The sequence below is a fragment of the Genypterus blacodes genome, unplaced genomic scaffold, assembly GCF_046128005.1.
Source record: "Genypterus blacodes isolate CSIRO-AG114 ecotype Tasmania unplaced genomic scaffold, CSIRO-AGI_Gbla_v1 ptg000070l_1, whole genome shotgun sequence".
In the NCBI taxonomy this organism is placed as follows: Eukaryota; Metazoa; Chordata; class Actinopteri; order Ophidiiformes; family Ophidiidae; genus Genypterus; species Genypterus blacodes.
The window spans coordinates 3,694,706-3,716,027 of record NW_027466880.1 but is presented as its reverse complement, the minus strand read 5'-3'; the positions used below and the strand labels follow the sequence as shown (position 1 = coordinate 3,716,027).

Sequence of the window (21,322 nt, the reverse complement as noted above, 5' to 3'; positions counted from 1 at the left end):
TCAACTTTTCCAAAGAGTTTTATTTTGTATGTATCTATATACATAAACATTTACATTTACGAAGCACTATGAGAAAGAGGTACAATCCATAATGACGCTATAGGTGTGGCCCATAATAAACACATGAAGAAGAGCTGACCAGCACTCGATGAACGACAGTGTGCTTTAGAAATGATGAAACCGGTGGAGGTGTGTAGGTACTGTATAGCTGCATTATGAGTCGTGTTTCATGGAGTGAACTTATGTATGAGTGAACATCAGTGTGCTGCTAACACTGCTGTGGAGACAAGTGACTCAGGTGACATGAACACTGAAACATTCAAGGTAGTGTGAAAGGATTTTTTCCAGCACTACAAGCACCGGCAAAATACAGAATATACAGGACGTTTGGTTATTTTGGTATGTTACTTGACCGTTTAAAATACTACAAGTTTAGAGGATGGAAAAAGAAGCAAATGTTATCAAAGGATCTTCTAGAGATGCGACAGTAGTACAGTACTGCGATAATGTAAAAATTAGTGAGGAGTACGATTTCATTTCAGGCACATTCATCTCTTCAATGGCAAATTGCACTGCATTCAACAAATCAGCACTTCAGAAATGTGAGACAAATTTTTTGGAAAAGATCTAATAACGTATAGATTCAAATACAAAGTTTTCATTATCATAGAAATACTGTTGAGTGACTGAGAGACTCGGCATGCTGAGGGTCATTTCATAAGAGTAAAACATCATGTAGACACGCTGTGATGACTCAAATGTTACTCCAAATATTTATGTAACACCCTTTCTATACAAATAAATCATATAATTCACTTCATTATCTGCATTGTATACTTCACAATATACGTATATTCAGAACATCAACTATCTCAGAGATATTCACTGTAAATACTAAGACAGAGCAAAGTTTGTTGTTAATATTCTTCACGTATGTGCTGCATCAGAACGTTGTGACGTCCCAACACAGTGGCACACTGGCTGACGTACAAAAATGAGGGACTTGATGTGTCCAGTGGACATGTGAGGTGAGCCCGGTAACAAACACAGGGACACAGCAAGGGTGGAGGAAACGTTTGTGGATGGCATATGTAAAATGTGCAGCAGGGGGAGGAAAACGTTGCCATATCTCAGGATCTCAGCATCACAAAAATGTTTGAAGTTCACCAAGGCTCCTGAGGTTTCTGCGACCCACTTGCTCTTTCTTCATTCCACACCTTTCTCCCTTTGGGTGGCCCTCTGATGATTTAATCCTTCAGTTATAATCCTCAAAAACGCCAGGGATGATGTATCCTTACTGGGTGGTCAGGTAGCTGTTTGTACTCCATAATCTAGACAGCAGGACTTGTGTATTTAAGCGGGTGGACGCTATAAAACCGTCGCCTCCTCCATGGCATTGACCCATCTGAAAACACAGAGAAGAAAAGCAAAGACAAATGGAACACAACCCATTAAAAAGAGCAGGAAGACATTTTATATTACAAAACAACCACAGAGGGGAGGGAAGTGATTTGAGTTGCAAGAGTGACAAACCACTGGAACACAATTCTCGGTCAGGGCATAAGATTTTAGTGGGTGAGTTAGTACATCCGACCAAGAGCTCCTGACCTGCGTGCAGCGTGCTGATCGTCCGCCCTGAAGCTATAGTACAAGGTCTTCTTGTGGTAGAGATGGAACACGTTGCTGCTGCTCTCCTCTCCCTCTGGCCTCTCAATCAGCTTGACGGTGAATCCTTGCAGCGGCAGGCTTTCTGATGCCACTTTATCCTGAGGCAGCAGCACAGGCATTCATGTTAAAACCAACAATCACTAGTGTGAGCAGTGATACAGGAATTACAAGCATTTCATGCAATAGGAAGGACAGAGTGATGTCAAAAGAAAAAGAGAGAGCACAGAGATTCCCTCCATTAGATGCACAAAGAAAACAATCGTGTAGATTGAACTGAAAGGCGTTAAAACAGCGTGACACTGCGTTGGCTGTTTGAAGAGGAATGACAGAGAATGATTGTGAGCGATTCACTCTGAATCAGTGCTCATGAGTGTGTGTTTATGTGTGAGCGAGCGTTTTGGGGCTGGTGTGGGAGACTCTGTGCCCCCTCACCTCACGGGCCGTGAAGGTGTAGAGCACCTTGTCTTTGAGGAGGAACCACAATCGCTTCCACTTCCTCTTGCTCTTCTTTCGGCGCTGCAGGCTGCCGCTCATGGTGGAGCCTTCCACGCCAAGCGACACCTGATGTTACGCAACACACATTGGAACAGATGTGAATGTGGGAACATGATGAACAAAACCACCCCAGCAGCTGTAACAAAACAACTCAACAAAAAGGCAGGGAGGGAGCTGTCAGGAACTATAGTGTACCCTACTGGCAGCTGTTTCATATGGGATACCTCACATGCTACACATTCTCCAAATTCGATTCCTGTCAGGGAACTTCCTTGTTGGATCACTTGACAAATATGATTGGTCGTTTGAACACTGGAGTGTGTGTCTCAATGGCACATATGTTACTTATTCATCTTCTTCCTGCATTCTTTGTGTGTGATACCACATTCAAGCCTAAATATCTAATATAGTACAGTAGAAAGAAACCTGAGCCATAAAGATGCTGTGTTAGGTGGAAATTTAGTTCACCTGGTTAAGACAAATGGCACTCTTCCTACTCTTCCACAGACTCGGGGGCTGCAGGCTCTGGAAGACAGCGGAGAGGGGACGGCTGGCCCGGTGAGTGCGTGGGCTCGAGTTACTGCACGGCCCTGACACACTGCCACCTGCACACACACACACACAAACAATCACAGATTAATGCCACAGCAAAAAGCAAGAGATCTGCGTTGCACATCTTTGTACAGAAAGCTGAGTTTCACCTCTTTTCCTGAGCTCAGCATAGCAGTGGTCACAAACTTTTGCCACTCTGTCTTTGAGGTACTTCAGAGGGTATCTGTTCCTGGAGCACGCCCGACACACCACCTGCTCAGAGAGAAAAGACAGACACACTTCGTTTTCCTGGCTTCATTTGTAAGGAAAACCGGCAAACAATCCCGATGTGGAATGTGATTGGATTTTAAACGAAAGGGGAAAAATGGTGCTACGTCACTATTGATTTTCGATGTCGCTGTGTGTCTGACCTTGCCACAGGCGTTGCAGTGGTGTCTCCTGAGTGTGAGGCTGAAGTCTGAGGTACAGTTCATGCACATCATCACATGGGACACTGGCACCAGGACCGGAGCAGCTTCACCCAGAGCCATCCATAACTTCTCACGGGCCTACACACACACACGCACGCACGCAAGTCATGTCAATGTCGAAATGTTACAACCACAACATATGAGTCAAGACACAAGCAAACAGAGAATGATGTGTCAAATTGTGGTAGAGCAAGTTATAAGTAACTGAAAATTTTTGAAGAAGGCACAATTGATCCTAAATTGTGTAATAGTAAAAATGCTTAGTAATCATTAGGAATTGACCTTTGTTTTTATTATGATGCCTGATTTACATGTCTTTCTCTTACCTCACTGCAGGGTCCCCCAAATGTACACAGTCCTGCAGCGTGGTCTGCAATGGCTCGACTGAGTGTGTGGAACCAGTCCTCTCTCTCTCCAACAGAGCTGAAAAGCAACACACACACACACACACACACACACACACACACACACACACACACACACACACACACACACACACACACACACACACACACACACACAAACGGCACATTAAATATGTGTCACAAGTGCATGTCGTCCATTTCAGGGATTCCATGGTCAGATTCTCACCTGGCAGACAGTGTGATGGTGATATCAGACACCTCAATCTTGAGACAGTTCAGTACGTTATCGAGGACAGGTTTGCTCACCTGTGTGCAGGGAGAACAAAATACACCAGAGTGCAATCAGCAAACCTTATGAAGACTTAAGAAGAGAGTCATGGGATCAGATCATTGCTGGAGAAGATCAAAGTAAAAGCTACCTTCATGCCAGACAGAGACAGAGTGTTCTTCAGCCTGTATTTCCCATCCTGCTGAGGGTAGGTGTACAGCATGATGTCATTCATCTGACGAGGGCACAGACAGAAACAGAAAACAAGAGGTAAATACCTCAGACTGTATAGATTAGTGAACATGAGAGCAGCTTATTGGGCCTGTGGCGCAATGGATGACGCGTCCGACTACGGAACAGATTCACTTCTACATTTACCTCAGGATATATTAAGTACTATCTCATCGGATCTTATCTTATCTGTCTCTAGATTACATAGAGTGTGAAACAATCTGACTCAACTAAGCAAGAATCAGAATGCAATATGCCACTATATCCACGAGGTGGCAGCGCTTCCATGACAACAACATCTTAAAAATGCTGGTGTTGCATGAAACCCATTATTTACCCTTGAAAGCTAAATGACGCTATAAATGATGTTTCCTTTCTCAGCGTTCACACACGCCTGTGCAACATGTCAGCGGTAGGTTCCCATGAAAGCAAACAACAAAGTCGTTCTCCCAAAACAAAAAGGCGTTTATTTGCTTGTCAGACCAAAAGTACTGTGATCCCCAGAACACACTGAGTCCATTGTGTTCTGAGAGGTATTTTATTCCTACCCAGACAAAAGAGATGACATCATTGGTCACACCTAATGTGTGCTCTAAACATCCGCTGGGGCCGTAAAGGCAGCATCCAGGAATTCTCCACCCTGCTCCGGGGCTCCGGCCTTCCCTCGCCCTCCCTGCCTTCTCAGGCAACGCTGCTCCCAAGCTAAGCAACAGCAGCTGTGAGAACCAGGACTGGGTGGACCCGGCCACCTACACCACAACAACAACAACCCAAACAGCCACAGTCAAGGGTTCGCCGGCTGGCTGCTGACAAAACAGTGAGCGATAGCCTGAGCCCTGACTGCGACCCTTGGGCTGCAGCCACCGCACTTCATCTGCCCCGCCCAGCGCTGCTCATTCACTCACACATTTCTCCCACTGAAACTCAACTCAGTACCAACAGACATCACCAATGACTTTCCCAGAAACACAAAATGCACCAGCTTAACCCCATGATACCTTTTACAAAATGTATCGCTTTGCAAGAAATTATTGTTGTTGCATGTTGGAGCCTTTTGAAGATATGAAGCCATTTGCTGTGTAAAGACAGAAGCAATGCACACCCCAATTCAAACTGTACTTTACTGCTGTACTGTATATCTGTATGCTTTTTCTGAAGCAACAGTGAAGACATTTCTATCTAAAACTATAACTTCATATAGAGGAGCTGTTCGAGGCTTTGACCTGCACCATGAATCATGTCCTCTGGTCTACTCTACTATGGACTTAGTATGTGAATGCCACATATCTCTCAAATGCTCAAAACTGCAATCTCCTGGAGTCATCAGATTCTATATAACTTTGCCATTGCCAGCGTATCACTTTAATACATAGGTTTTCCGGAACCTTTTCAGCTCCTTCACTCAATCCTCCTTCCTCTCTGTACCACTATAATTCTTCTTATCCTTCCCTTCACTCGTCCAGCCTGCCTCCCTGTCTTCCCTCACAGTGGACGTACATGTGAGGGTTTTTAGCTCCTCTCTGTGGCTGAGAGGATCGATGGCTTTCATCTTCAGGGTTGTTTGGATTCTCTTTCCTTAAAAGCCCATAAATTGCACCTGAAGCCACTTTAAGAGAGAAAATGGCTACATAACCCCCCTTACATGAGCCTACACCACTAGACAACAACCAGCTATCGCTCAAGCTAAATGCAGGGGAAGGGGAAAGAAGAGAAAAGGTATCTTCTCATTCGAGCATAAAATGGTGAATACTGGTCCTCCCGGATATGTAGCTTAAGCATATTTCCCAACATGAGACAGCACTGATTGCGCGTTGGAACAATTGCGCGTGCTTCTCGATCTCACGTTGTGTGTTTGTGTAAGACCCTGACGCCCCCCACCTCCTCCTCCCTGCATTCTACAGGGTGTCTGGCCTTCACTTTGCTGTCAGTCCCCTCCCAATACACAGGAAGCCGGCATCCAGTGACCCACACCAAACATCCTGTGAGGAAGTGGAGCCCTGGAAAACAAGTCCTGAGAGAGAGAGGAGGACGAGAGCGGCGGAGAGGAGGAGAAGGATAGGAGAGGAGAGGAGAGGAGAGGGAGGAGGCCCTCGCTGCATGGGTGTGGTGAGCGCTGGAGGTCTACAGCCTTAGCCCCTTGCCCTCCTCCACAGCCCACCACCACCTTCACCTACATAACCTCTGCCCAACATTCCCACATATTTTTGCTCGCTCGCTCGCTCTCACCCTCTCTCTCCCTCTCTCTGTGTGTGTTTGTGTTTGATATTGTTTCTGGAATTCATCAGGTATTTTCTACTCCCCCTGGCTAATCAGCACAAAATCAATGTAACAAATTGGGATTTTCCTCTGAATTCCTCGGGTCTATGCAAGTCTGTCCATAAAGGCCACTCCCCTTTATGCCTCACTAGATTACCCACCATTAATAAAAGAAGTATTTTGTATCTCCTCCTACAAATTTGAATCAAATGTCACAAACTTAAACATGTAGATAGTCTGGACCAAGCCAGATGAAAGATCTTCTCCAGTCCTTTTTCCATTTCCTTATCGTTTCACTATAATTGGCTGTCAAAGATGCGTGGGTGTGGCTCATTCTTCACACAGTGCTGCATGTCGTGTATGAATCAGTGAACTGTAACCGGAACTGTTACTGGTGTAACTTGGTGGACATGTGACTTCACCACACCACCCACCATTAGAGAACGGCTCAAATTTAAATCATGTCGCTGACTGAAAGAAAAATAGCCTTGCAATCACTTCAATGTTTTGCCGTGTAGTTTAGCCTCGATGCAGTGTCCTTGTTATACGAACCAATAAAAAATAAATAAAGCATAGAATAAAATGAGATAAAAATATTACCAGAAACAAGTGTCTGGGCTGCCTGCTTTTCCTCGAGACCTTCATGAGCGTGCCCTCTTTGACGAACATCTGCCAAAGGAAAGAACAGAGGAAGAAAAGCACGATAATGCAACAGTAGGTACAGTTTGAAAGCAAGAAAACACTTCACAAAACTCTGTATCTTCATTTATTCCAAACCTGAAGGTGTTAATGACCTTCAGTTTTTACTTTACATTAACTTGTTGCTTTAGTAGTTTTATTGAGCTAAAGGATTTGACTTCTTCTTTGACTACTTCTAAAGGCCTGTTAGATCCAGTGGCCCTCCACAGGGGGGCTGCTGTCCAGATATCACTACAAAACAATGTGCTGCTGTGTTTGGATAGCAGCGAGATGGTGCTCACCCTTCCGGGCTTCAGGAGGTCCCTCTTGCCTTTCACACTGTACTCAATGTGGACCAGACGCAGCAAGTTCTCCTGAAAGAGAGACAGAGGGAGAAGGAGAGAGAGAGAGAGAGAGATATTTTCCAGTGATGCACGAAGAAGAGAGAGAAAGAAACTGTCCCTCCTGTTTGTTTGTGAATGAAGAGGAGGGAGGTGGAAAGGGATGTGATACTGGGAACTGAATAGGGTGGAGACAGAGATAGAGGGAGCCTGTGTTTCCACTGTCTGTCAGCCTCTATGCCAATGTGTGTGTGTGTTTTATAGAGAGAGAGAGCATGTGCACAGACAGTGAAGAGAAAGAGACTGCGATAAAAAGAGGAGGCGCGCGATAGTGAGACTGTATGTGAGATAGTGAGGAAGACAGGCCTGCTTGTGAGCATACGTGTATGTGTGCGTGTGTGTGTGTGTGTGTGTGTGTGTGGGGGGGGGGGGGGGGGGGGGGGGGTGTCTGTGTGAATCATCTCTATGACCTGCTCACTTCTACATCCTTACACTGCCCCCTTTGTAACGCTGCACCTGGGACTTTACATCATCTTTCCTCACCCTTACATTAATCAGCAGCGTGCAGAGAGGAAGAGACGTCTCTCTCTCTCTCTCTGAACGCTTCATTCACTCTTTCATTGCTGCACATAACGTAAAGACACAACTCAATGCATAAGAACTGAAAAGGAGCTAAACAAGAGCAATCCATATTAAACCTACTCCTTGTTTCAGATTGTCGTTGGCCTGGTCTGCAACTTCAGACACGATCAACAAGGCAGCTGCAACACAAACAGAGACAAAGAGACCCAGAGGGGAGAGGGAGAGATGAACACACACTTATACCCTGAAGTCGCACACACAGCTGCAGTGTATCAAGGCGTGTTCACATGTGTCTTTTGTTTGCTCCGGTCTGAATCATCATGGATTCAGTTTGTTTTTGCACGGAGAAGAAATGTCCAAAGTCCAAATCGTCTGGACCATATAATGAGCAAAACTGTGTCACATATCTAATCTGACTGCAGTGGACTCAAACAGGTAGGTGTGGGTGTGTGTGTGAGTTTGTGTGTGGGCTGGTTTGCCTTTGTTAGATCACAGAGCTCCATTTTGCAGACTTACCTTGTGTGTCCTCATATTCTTTAGAGTCAGGCGAGAGGTTGTTCAGGTAATCTGGCAGACACACAGAACAATGTGTAGAACAGCTAGAATATGGCATCAAGCGTGTGTGTGTGTGTGTGTTTGTGTGTGTGTGTGTGTGTGTGTGTGTTACCTGTGAACAGCATACGATATTGGAGCACTCTCACTATAACCTGCAGCAGCTGGTGTTTCAGTGGGACTTCAGCATCATCAGGACCCGGTGTCTGCACACACACACACACATACACACACCAGTTTGATATTAACACGTGATGAAAACCTTTCAAAGGCTGTAAAAATTAATCATCATTATGAATTTAACTGTTCGCTCATTCTGATGCCCAACACACACTTTGTATTAAGAACCCCCAGGCTGTCCCTGGACTCACCGCTGAGAATCACTGCTTTGAGGGTATAACCTCTAATTTCATGCTGCGAGTCAAGGTCAGACATGACAAAAGAGAACACCGGGGGACCAGCCGACCTTCATGCATCTTTCCACTGCACACAAAACTCAACCTGGCTCCATTTTTCCTCTTCTTCTTCTCCTCTGAGCAATGATTTGCCAGGTGAAAAGGGACAAAAATGGGCCCAATCGAAGAAAATCAATCAGGATCTAATTGTCTCTGACAGGTATTTATGCCCCGAGCTGTAGAGGAGCGATAGAGGCACGCGCACACACACACACACACACACACACACACACACACACACACACACAAACACACACAAAGAGTCTTTTGTAATCCAATAAAGTCCTATCCTTCATTAGAGGGGTACAGATAGCACCCTGCGGGAAACAGCATCTTCATCTCATTTACACTGCATACACAGGCACACACAGGCACACACACACACACACGCTGAGTTCACACTCTCTGGGCTGGTGATGAGATAGTGTCTGTAGGGGAGGGTCTGGGGTGCGAGTTAAACACACCGCTCTTTGTCTTCATTATCACAATCTGGAGCAGAAAGTCAAAAATAAAACAGCTTTCTAATAACGACTGATGTCTCCTCATGAATATTCACCCTCTCTCTCTCTCTCTCTCTCTCTCTCTCTCTCTCTCACACACTCTCTCTCTTTGTCTGTTCCCCTCTCATCCCTTTCTCCTCTTACACCACAACCTCAGCTTGACTCCTTTCCTCCCCCCCCCCCGTCTCCTCTCCTTTCCCCTCTGTCCGCTCTTGCTCTCTCCTGATCACGTTGATGTTTCGATCACAATAATGATAACCACCTCTGTGTTGTTAAATCTGCTCGCCGGTGCAGCTTCCGCTCCATTCAAGTGTCGCTTGTAAATTGTCATCCAGTTGACACTTGTTTGGGAGGAAGCAGAGTTCTCGGCTGTGCCAAAGATGGTAATTAGCGTGCGGTGTGTTTGGGTGAATGAGCCAAAGGAAAGGAAGGGAGACAGGGGAGCACGATTCACACATACACACACACACACACACACACACACACACACACACACACACCTCACACTCTGTCACAGCCAGCTGATTTGGGGCACTGTGCACACACACTCTCACTCACTCACGCACACACACACACACACACACACACAACTGATCTAATTGGGGAGTTGTAAAGGAGGCTGCTTCTCTAATTAGCTTCTGTCTGCCTCATTGCCCAGCTGCCTTTACAAGGAATTCTCTCCATTCCTCTCTCACTCTATCGCTCTCTGTCCACCTGCTGCACAGCCTCCTCCTCCTCCTCATCCTCCTGCTCTTCTCCTGGGCTTCTTCTTTACACAAACACGCACCCATGACATGAATATAAATCCATGCTGGAGTGGCTTGTAAAGATGTAAACAGTTACAACATCCAAGCAGTGTGTGTACACATTAGACATGAGCCTACAGCGCATCTCGAATATACAGATGCACAAACAGGCATTCAGAGGTAAACACACACACACACACACACACACACACACACACACACACACACACACACACACACATACACACACACACACACTGGCCAATGTTTGGAGACGGTAAACAAGCGACTGGCTGTGGAGAGGAGGGTTTAATCCTGTAAAGGCCTGGCTGTGATCTGATCAAGGTCCAAGGCTACTTTATCACTGTCAACGCCACATCCTCAATGAAATCACGACAACTATAACTACCACTTAAACTGCTGGACTCACAGAGGAGGAGAGAGAGAACGAGGAAGGTGAGAAAGAAAAAAAAGAAAGAGAGAAGGAACAACACAAAGCTAAGGCTGCATTATTCTCTAAACTTCATTTTCCATCAGAAATAAATGCTAAATCTGGACTGTTTTCACCTTTCTTCAAATATGAACTGGTGTGTGTATGTGCGTGTGTGTGTGAGGGTGTGTGTGTGAATTTGTGGGGCTCAAAGTGTGTGTCGTATCTGGTACTATGGCAGGAATCTGACAGCAGTGCAGGACAAAGCTTATATCTCTATCAAATGTTTCATTAGAGAAATTATATCAAACAGATATAACACACACACACACACACATTTCCACTAATTAATCACATAAAAATAAACCGAAGCACTTTGATTTCTGACGAGGTAATAACTTCGGCTTCAAACGCAGCATGGTCGATGGAAAAGAGCAATCACCCCTCTCAGTGGGAGGTGCAGTCTATCCGGCGACCTGTGTGAACAGCTTTGCTCTCCCTTGGCCCTCCTTCTCCCTCATTACACACACACACACACACATTCACACACACGAGAGAGGATCGTACGGCAACAAACCCCCGGGTTCAAAGATTAATGTATATGGGGGAAAGTGACCGTATGTAGTAAGATGTATGGCTAACATACAGTGTCAATAATGTTTTAAGTTTATATCCTTTGCTGGCTCAGATGAATCCTTCATAGTTTCATCCATTGCAATTCAACCATTAGTGGTGATTGCAGACATTGATCAAGTTAAATTGCCGCCACAGACCAGGCGTGTAAACATGTTGTGTTAGCAAAGATCAGTGTTTTTGCAAGTAACTTCAGTAGCTTTGAGTGGATGTTGTCTCTCACCTTGGCTCACTCTGAGTTTACATGCTCTCTTGCTGAAGTCTGGCAGAAGCAAATTGTTTTCTAGGGCCGGGTCCAGCTGCTGCTGAATATTCATGAGCGCAGCCAGTTGGTACCCTGTCCGTTTGCCTTTCTTACTGAACTAGAAAAGCCTGGAATCATTGTGTCATCCAATCACAACCAATCAACGCAAGGAAGTGTGAATGCGCAGATTCAGGTAGAAAGGTGTGGAATGTTAGAACAACAAAACCTCAGCTTTGTTAAAAATCCAAACGACACTGAGAGCCAGATGTGAGTTTGGTCCAGGTTGTCTACTCTGGTTAATTCATTCTACGTCAATTTTCTAGTCAAGGTGACCTGTGGACTCAATGAGCAGTGAATCAATTGTGTAGAAGAGGACATAACCACATGGACAGAGGAATCTACTGCTGCATCCCTGCCACCTTATCTTATAGGCTCTCTTAATATCCTGTCTGTTAGTTAGAAATGCTCGCTGTCCTTATTGTTATCAGCTCCGACTGTACCCGTTCCCATTAAACGTAATTATAATGTACTGAATAGGCAGTTGGTACACCATTTGTAAGACTGCTGCAGTCATATAATGGCCTTGCTGAATGTTTATTCCCATGATAAAATAATCCCTTCTTGGCTGTTGTTGGGCGAGTGAAAGGGTTATGAGATCCAAATGAGGGTTTGGTGTTGAGAAGGCGTAACATATGAGGGCCCGACAGTGGAAAGGTCAGTCCCACAGAGAGGAGCGGGATAGAGGAAGGCTGTTATCTCGCCTTGGAAGCTGGGTGAAAACAATTAATGTTGATGGATGCTGAATGAATGACAAAAGGTTTGATTTTAGCTCCTCTGGAAACCTGAGATTTGAAGATATGACTGTGACAGCCCAGGGTCTTGGTCCTCAGTGGTACTGTTATATGTGCTGTCATGTGTCGTCCTTGCCTCGGTGGTGCTGACGTGCCATCAAGTAACTGGGAACACCTGGCCAGCGTTCCCAGGTTACTTAACTCTGCCAACCCAGACCTTTCATGTTTCATTGATGTCTTTTGTTTTACACTGACAACCCGCACCACACATTAGCCCACTCATCCATTCACCCTCTATTCACACTAATACTGTCTTCCACACCTCAACACAGTATTTATTGATTAAATCCTTAATACATTTTAGTTTGCTTCTGTTAAGTTCCCTCTGCATCTCCCTCATTTGCTGCGGACAAACAACACAAATCCCACATCCGCTAAATGCAGAGGGATCCATAAATCCATAAATTTCTGTCCAAACTTCTGTCCACCTTATACTCAGGCAGACCTGCTGTGGCTTAAGCAGTGCTTAACAAATTATTTACTGATGCACTATAGATCAGTAATAATACTACTACAATCTTTAATAATAGGGCTATAAATTAGGCTTATGTATTTTAACACGGATTCATTAATAAAGAGTACAGCTTTTACACCATGATTATTCACAACCTGGCAACCCTAACATAGTTCTGATCTAACAGCAAATCTATACATCCAGGAAACACACAAGGGGAAAATTTCAAAATAGACCAAGTCAACCATAATGGAGATAAAATGTAGCCTCTGAAAGGCAGCATGAACACAAATCAGCCGCTTGCAATCTATAAGTGAAGGCGCTTTACCTCAAATTTCTTGACGATGCCTGCAAACGCTGGGTTCCTCCTGCAGCTCTCCTCCAGCAGAGACATGCTGCGGTCGTACTCAGAGATGTACGTTTCAAACACAGCAAAGTCCTCGCGGTGTGAGAGGATCACATCTATCACCCTTTGGCTCTCCTCCCTGCACAGAGAGAGGAAATTAAAGAACTTACAAGGTCAAATTAGTGCAGAGAATATCTTTTTATTATTTAGTGGAAATCCTTCAATAGTACGGTTACAATATGAGATAAAGGACATCTCAAATGTGCAGTGTGTTCCAGTTTTATTGAGATGGAGTGCAGTAACAGATTCTTTGTACTCAATTTTCTCTTCCTCAGTTACTGATTTCCTACACTTCCCAGAGCGACACTTTACAAATGACCAGATTCAGTATATATGGGCGCAAATTGGTTACTTTAAGCAGAGAGTCGGGAGACAAAAATCTCCTTTACAAAACCAATGCAGTATATGCTGCTGTGGCTGTATAGAGTAATGGTGTGAGAAAAATAGGCTGTAAGAGATGAAAAATATGTGTTGAATGTGAACTGTGTCTTGCTACAGCAATACCCTGCACCATAATGTCATAATTTCATAACTTCAGGCTACAAAACGCCTACGCCTAACAAAACTGATTGGGAGCTATACTGTGGAATCATTGTTGTGGCTTCATTACAAAAATAAACACGGCCATTGATGCGTGTTCACTCTACATCTATGTTTGTGTGTTGGAGATATGAAATCCATTAGGTTTAACATTAGACAAAGGAATACTTTTGAGTTTGAAGTCATTTTATGTTTGCATTGTTTTTCTGTTAGGTTGGAGCATTTCGGTGATGTTGGTCCAGCAATTCAGTTCATAACCCTTTAAATGGACCCTAATGGCACCATGTGTTTTATCTTCAAGTTATCCCCACCCCAATAAAAGCTAAATGTATGTTTTCGGTTCCCAAATAGAACCGTGTCATACTATAATCACAGTAATCCTAACGGTGAATCCTATTTTGTTTAAGCACTATATTTATATCTCCACAAAACAACTGAACAAATTGGGAACATATTAATATCTTACTGAGCTTATAGCTTAGAATCGTGTTCTTTAATGCCGCCAGCAGATTGCAGAATGAACAGCTATGTAGAACAGCTATCTTCTCTTATACATTTAAACATTATTTTCTAAAACCAACTCAATGTAGAGTAGCTTTAAGATTCTAGAACTTACATAAAACAATGTCAAGGACGCAGGACATTTTATAACATTGCTGGAGTAGAAGTTACGTGTATCTCTAAAGAGCCATGGAGTTCCTTACCACTGACTGATGCGTTCCTCCAGCTCAGTGAGGATGCTGCTGTGGAGGCTGTACACCTGGGGGAGCACGCCGAGTATCTCCCCCAGCCTCTCCTCCTCCAGCACGGGTACCCCCTCTTCGTCTGCTGTCTCAGCCACCGTTGACCTAAAGTCCTGCATGAACGAAGAGGAGAGGGGATTAGAGAAAGAGGAATGAACAGGGAGAGAAAATGGATGGAAGGAACGAAGGTCAGGTCCTCCTAAACATCCTTCCTGCCATCACACCCTTGCTTCAAATCAACCTCAGTACCGCCCTGATACTCTTGGCTCAGTACAGGCATCCAGGAAAGGAGAGTTATGCACCAGGTGTTGTTGCATAATGACCTTGGTACTAAATGACACAACGTTGTCCTGTAACACAGCCGCGCATTTACCTATGGATACACCCAGATGCCACTAAGTGTGCATGATAAAACACATGCAGGTGCCATGCAGAAGAGGCAAATATCAGCTGGAGAGGTTTCATATAAGGAGTTATGGCACGAGGGAGTGAGGTTATTTAGCTACTAAAACGAAAAAGTAGCTGGAAGGTGGGAAAGTGCGATGGTGTCACCTACTATTTCTCCGAGATCTGTAAATATAAATCCCACCCCGAGTCTGTAAGGGGATAAGCCTTTGGAGCAAGAGACATAAAGCAAGTGCAAACGTCTCGGTCGGCACCAGGTGACACTGCGAGCCTTCGTAGCAGCGCTGTGCATCATGCAGCAATCGATGTCATAAGATTAACATTCACATTCATCACTCCTGCTGTGGATAAGAAGAGCTACTTGAACTGTCACACAAACACTCACACACAGAGGTTGAGCTTAACTCTCACAACCATATTTCCCTGGCAACAGTTGGGTCAAGACGCAACATGACACAGTCGGTTGAGCGGCGAGAGAATCTATTCAGAGGTCACAGGGTTATGAAGTAGAACAAAACATTAGAGCTCCCGGCCTCACGTGTTCAACCTCTTATTGGGAAAAGCCCTGCAGAAGAGGAGCACGGCCTCACTTCCTATGTGGAGACAGGGTCTGGAAATTCTTTGTATCCTTGTTATTCCTTATCAAACAATGGAACAATAGCTCATGTGTGCCTCTCGCTAGCAGTGGTCTTGCTTTATTTTCCCAAGCAGCATGTGTGTATGTGTGTGTGTGGGTGTGTGTGTGTGAGAGAGTACTTTGAAGGTGGTATACTCAGTTTCATGCTAATTTTGACAGCCTTCTGCATCAAACAGTAACTAATATCTCCAACAGATACCCGTGTTAAATTTGAAAGAATAGCAGGAATAACAAAGGGCACGTGTGGATGCATTACACAGCAGCATGATGGCGTACTGGGGAACTAGCCAAGGCCCAACACTCCTCCAAATATGGATCCATAAGACACAAGATAGATCTATAACTAGAAGATATTTGTAATAAACCTTAGATAAAAAAGATAAAACATTGGTCGAACAATTTGGTCGCATGAAAATCAGTTCATCGCCTGCTGATAATCAGATGGGTTCCAACTGAATACTAACACTTGAGGTTGTGCTTGTAAAGTGATGTTTCTGACACTGTGCCGCACGCCCATACTGACACCCAGCATATGTTTCTGTCCGTACTCTGGCACGCAGCAGCTAATTAGTAAAATTGAGCATCATGATGAGTATGCAGCGTATAATATTTGCATTGCTCAGCTGTTGAATGGTATTAAATTACACAAAGCAGCTGCTTTTGTATTCAAGGCGGGCCGTCATAAATCACAGTGAGGGCACACATAAGAAATTCAGGTTATGACCTCATTCAAGGTTATAAGGAACAGGCTGACTGATGGGTTTCCCTGGATACAATGACTCAACCTGTCAGATTTGTACCAGTGGCCATCGCCTTAATAACAACTCTTCAACACCAAGAATGATGACCTTTACTGCATGGCTTTCCTTTTTTTTGATTGAAATTAAATCAAGTTTAAAAAACGGTTTCTGTACAGACAGTTTGAAGGTCGTTTCACGTGGTATTTTCTTACTAAATATCCACCAACAGTGTCGCTTTGACAGGCAGTGGATGAGGTATGATGGAAATGGGTGACAGCAGTTGGCTTTGATGCACGGCTGACCTCTACAATCTTACAACGCCTCACTTCTACTTCGTCGCTCCTGTGTGAACCAAACCTACATAGGAGGAGGATTCTCTATTTTATATGTGGTCATTAGCAGTTCAGTCTGTGCATCCATAACAACCTTTTTATGACCTCTGGCAAATTATCAGGTGAGGTGCCGTGGTATCACCACTGAGTAAAGACATAAGGACAACGTCAACAAGAGAGCCCGCCTTCCACACACTGCATCATCCTACGACTGACCACACCAGAGAGTCCCATATGTCAACTTTGTCAAGACCAGGAAGTAGACCTTGCTGCAACAACACTGATAAACCTGAGCACACCAACAGGAGGAGGAGGAGACAGAGGCTCAGGAGCAGACACACAGAATACGATGTTATCTGGAGGTTTTCCAGGAACGTCTAATTGGCCTCAAAGCAGGAGGTATTTCAAGAATAGGAAGCTTCTCCTACCTCTTGAAGATGCTTGAGGGCAGCGACGTGTCTGCAAAACAAGGAGAGAGAAACACCAAGGCACAATTACTTTTAACCTTGTAACCTCTGTAAAGGCTGATTAATTTGTCTAAATTATGCATGATGAGAGAGCTACATCAGAACAGCAGTGCGCGATAGAGCAAGGGCAAAGCTGATGTTCAATAACTTACACCAGACAATTGCGTAATTGACTGTCAGGTGCAGCTCAATGAATTAGCTCAGACGGCGATGAAGAGGACAGGACAACACGTGCAAGAAGGCCAGAATCCATTTATGGATAGATCATGTTTGCGTGGGCGAGCGATGTAAATACTCACAACGTCTCAGAGTCGACAAGCTCTTTGGCGACATAGAAGGCTCGGGATCGGCCATCAATCTGCGTGACAGGGAGGGAGGAGAGTGGTGAGATGAATGGGCGCGGGTAATGTTTAAAAGGCTCTCAATGGCAACTTATTCCCCCTCAAACATTAACAGGAAACAGCCGCGCAGCAGTGGGGAGGAGGGGAAAAAAGCAAATTCACTTTTTAAATTCACCCTGTCAAAATAAGACTGATTATTTCATTACAGTTTGGCATAGACACAAAGGCTTTCTCAAATACGTAAAACATTTAGATGCATTATGTATGAGCGGACTGTGGTGTGTGTGTGTGTGTGTGTGTGTGGGTGGGGCAGGTGGGGGGGGGGGGGACAACAACGCTGCCCATTGATTTAGAGGCTAATCAGGCCTGAAAACATCCGAGCCAAAACATAACACTGAAGCCATTTAGGGGCTTACCGGCAAAGGCTCCTGTGCTCTGTCAATGTTATTTTTTCCTATCTGGGACCATTTCACAAATACAGCATTAATAGCGGACTGATCCTCATTTCCTCAAAATGAAAGCAAAACAACACTTCCATCCAGTTGGGGCTCCAGTGGAGTTCCTGTGGCAACCCCACTGTCTCTCTCTCTCTCTCAAAATCACTCTTCCTCTCTGTCTTTCCTCTATTTATTTAAAATTGTGATCGGAGGAGGCGTGGAGTCTGCAGAGGGGCTGCTGTAAAATGGCTGCCTGGGACTGTAATTACGTCTGAGATACAACAAAATATATCAGTGCGTCTGTGTGTGTCCCCGCTGTGCTCAACCATCTAATAAAGTGAAGTGAAAAGGGATTCTAAATGAGCACAGATTTCACTATTCAATTCAGCTAAATGGGTGGTTTTTATGTTGGCACTATTGAGCGTTGAAGCTGTGGAGGTCATCTGTGCACCAACGAGGAAACTGACCCTGATGACATCACAGGGCTCTTACCTGCCGGTCATAACCTTGCTCTCCGCTGCCCTCCTCTTCCTCTGAGGTGCGTCCGTGGTCTTCGTCGGCCGACAGCCCAGCGGAGACAGAGGTCATTGGGAAAGGCTCTGTGTAGGTACTGCAGGAGAATAATACAATTAAACAGCATGAATACAACTGAAACCCTTCTGCAAAATCCCAAATATTCATATTTAATCTTGTAAAGTTGTTTTCTTTTCTTGTGTTTCAGTTTGAACATTTTCCTCACATCCTCTGGGATCCCTGCCACGATTCATTCCCCCTCACAGATGGGACAGTTGTGTACTCGTGTATTAGTAATCCCTCAGTGTGCAGCTGCAGGTCACGTCTCACATAATCCCTTTAAACGCTACCTGTGCTAAATATTCATATTCGTTCCATACAAACTAATTTTTAGTTTGTAGACTCAGCATCTATCCACAAGCATTTCATGACTTATTCATTAATTGCCCAATTTATTATTGACTAATTACTAATCATTTTATTCATACAGGTGCAATTGCTTCTACATTGTCTCCATATAAAAACTTAAAATTATATATAACATGCATCCTCACTATGTCATATAATTGAATTCAGTGTGAGAAAGAAATGTTGAAAATTCCGAGAAACTCCCTACCAAAAGATAAATATAGGCCATACACGTGTGTGTGTGTGAGTGTGCGCCTGTGAATGTGTGTGAGAACTGTCTCAACACCCAAATTTACACATTCTTACTCCTCTCACATTTAATTGCAAAGCTCTGCACCTTTCCACAAAGCAGGGTGCGAGGTTTAAATAAAGGCTGAATATTTGAATTTTAAATTCAGCACAAATCAAATAAACAGTTACATCCTGACGCAGCAAGCAGGAGCATTTGTTTTGTTTTTTGAGGTATAAAATTATGTCCAAGTCTGACCCACGAAGTTAGAGGAAATGAAACACATCATAATCAATATTTGACCATCTCACTGAACATGTAACATGTCCAGGAGCAGCGATGCTTTCTCCCCCAATAGATGTGGAAGAAACATCCTCATTCCTCAATTCTGTTGGACAAATGTTCATTGTTGCTATTATATATGATGTGAATTTACTGTAATGTCTTGAACTCATTTAAAGCGGATTGACGACAAAATGCCACAAAAATAGAAACAGCATCATCACATGCACGCCTATACACACCAACTCTCACTCAGTCAGTCATTTATGTACACACACACGCACAGGCACGGGCATAGGCACACACTGCTTCATAATGAATGCTTGTCCTGACGTCTTAAACAGCCCCCTGTGTGTATGGAGAGTAAACGCTATTAAAAGACTCTCCCAGACTCTCTCTTGAGGTTAACACACACACACACACACACACACACACACACACACACAAACACACACACACACACACACACACACACACACACACCTTGAATCTATTGCGTGGTGTGGGCAGGATGAAGCCCCCTACAGTCCATTACTCATGTTTGACCTCACAGAGGACAGGTTCACCCTCGCCGAGGCTCCTGGGTGATTTTTGGAAGGTAACAGATTGGTAAAGAGTTTTTTCTTTCAGCTCATTCTTAACGTCTGACTTAAACACAAGAGAGGAATCCCTCCATGGTCCAACAGAAACACAAAGGGGAAGAGGAGGTAGACTCTCAACTTCGTCGTTTCAACCTGGATCCTCATCGACAACAGTTTCAGAAAATACTCCTCTGTGATTTGCGCTTTAAATGTAATGGAGGGTGGTGACCTGTTCATGACATCAAGAAAACGTCAGAAAACTAAGAATCAGTTGCTTTAAAGCAATTAAGAATAACGTGGTCCCACCTTACATTCTCATCTTTCTTGGACGTTTGACTTTCCAAGCCGCCCCTTGTTAGAACTGATTCTTTCACCGTCCTAACTGATTATTATACAACTGCGACTTGTCAGCTTCATATAACCTTCCCATGTTTAATATGCAATATTGTAATACGGTAATGCTTCAAGCACTTTAACAAGACCGTTAAAGCAATGCTATTATGCCAGCCAATTGTGATGTCTTTTATAATGTGAGCAAGTTAAATCTAGTGTGTCAAATTCAGAGGACGAAACAATGACGCTCTGTTAAAACGACGTTCATCCCTCAAATATGCCCCGAATTTGATGATGTCTGTAATATGTAATTCAATTGAGCTAAACATTGAGTATTAAAATATATATTAGCTGCAATCAGAAAGGTTATTTTTTTTTACTTATAATGACACTATTAAAGGGAATAGGAGCGGCTGAATAGGTTCATTATTCTCCTCAGCATAGATGATTGGGATGCTAATGGCAGGATTAAGGGAGCAGTTTTAAATTATTTGGGGCTGTTAGTGATGATGGTTTTGTGGTGCCTGTGGCTGTTGTGTTGTCGCTGTTGTGACAACAAATGATGCAGAGCTTTGTAAATCTCTCCCTTGTGATTGTTGCAACTGTCCTGACTGGATGGAATATGGCTTTGACCCCTCATCACTTGGCCTATATTCTGTAATCTGGGAAAAACAGTGTGCCAAACCTTACAAGCCTTACAGTACAGTACCCAAAACAATCAGTGTGAAAAATCTACTGCAAAATAAGATGAAATTGAGACCATGGTGCAATGTGTCCACTTTAAGGAACCCAAATCAATATTAAATGTACTTCAGCAGTCAATATAAATGTGATCACTGTGACAAATGGTCTCTGTCAGTGTGAAATTGTTGATGCATTAATATCTATGACCATGAAATCCACCCCAATAGTATCCACATTTCTGGAGTTTACAAAGAAATAATGAAAATTCTGTAACGGAAATGGAAATGTCCTGGAAATTCGAGATATTACAGATCATTTGTAATGTATGTGTTTGTGTGTGTGATATGTAAGAGGGGGTGCAAGAAAAATTTCTCATGTGAATTGCATGTGATCTAATCAAATAAAGTATCTTATCTTATCTTATATAATACCACGATGATGTTACATGTTTTACACCCAAAGCTTTTTTGATT

The 21,322-nt window shown here is 43.9% G+C and overlaps 1 protein-coding gene across 2 annotated transcripts in view; it reads right to left on the bottom strand.

Moving 5' to 3' along the window:
• Positions 1–21,322, bottom strand: part of fgd5a (FYVE, RhoGEF and PH domain containing 5a) — a 29,854-nt gene continuing 8,532 nt past the window's right edge. Inside the window, exons 3-21 of one of the 2 annotated variants that reach the window (XM_076156590.1) lie at positions 18,312–18,429; positions 17,341–17,399; positions 17,003–17,033; positions 14,422–14,573; positions 13,100–13,256; positions 8,574–8,664; positions 8,423–8,473; positions 8,027–8,085; positions 7,286–7,357; positions 6,906–6,974; positions 3,970–4,053; positions 3,777–3,856; positions 3,512–3,608; positions 3,126–3,263; positions 2,865–2,967; positions 2,632–2,768; positions 2,101–2,229; positions 1,609–1,766; positions 1–1,405 (exon numbers count right to left, since the gene is read on the bottom strand). In XM_076156590.1, coding sequence (XP_076012705.1) covers positions 1,369–1,405; positions 1,609–1,766; positions 2,101–2,229; positions 2,632–2,768; positions 2,865–2,967; positions 3,126–3,263; positions 3,512–3,608; positions 3,777–3,856; positions 3,970–4,053; positions 6,906–6,974; positions 7,286–7,357; positions 8,027–8,085; positions 8,423–8,473; positions 8,574–8,664; positions 13,100–13,256; positions 14,422–14,573; positions 17,003–17,033; positions 17,341–17,399; positions 18,312–18,429 — 1,822 coding nt within the window. In that variant the 3' untranslated portion in view covers positions 1–1,368. The remainder of the gene's footprint in view (positions 1,406–1,608; positions 1,767–2,100; positions 2,230–2,631; positions 2,769–2,864; positions 2,968–3,125; positions 3,264–3,511; positions 3,609–3,776; positions 3,857–3,969; positions 4,054–6,905; positions 6,975–7,285; positions 7,358–8,026; positions 8,086–8,422; positions 8,474–8,573; positions 8,665–13,099; positions 13,257–14,421; positions 14,574–17,002; positions 17,034–17,340; positions 17,400–18,311; positions 18,430–21,322) is intronic. The other variant, XM_076156591.1, reaches the window with a different exon arrangement.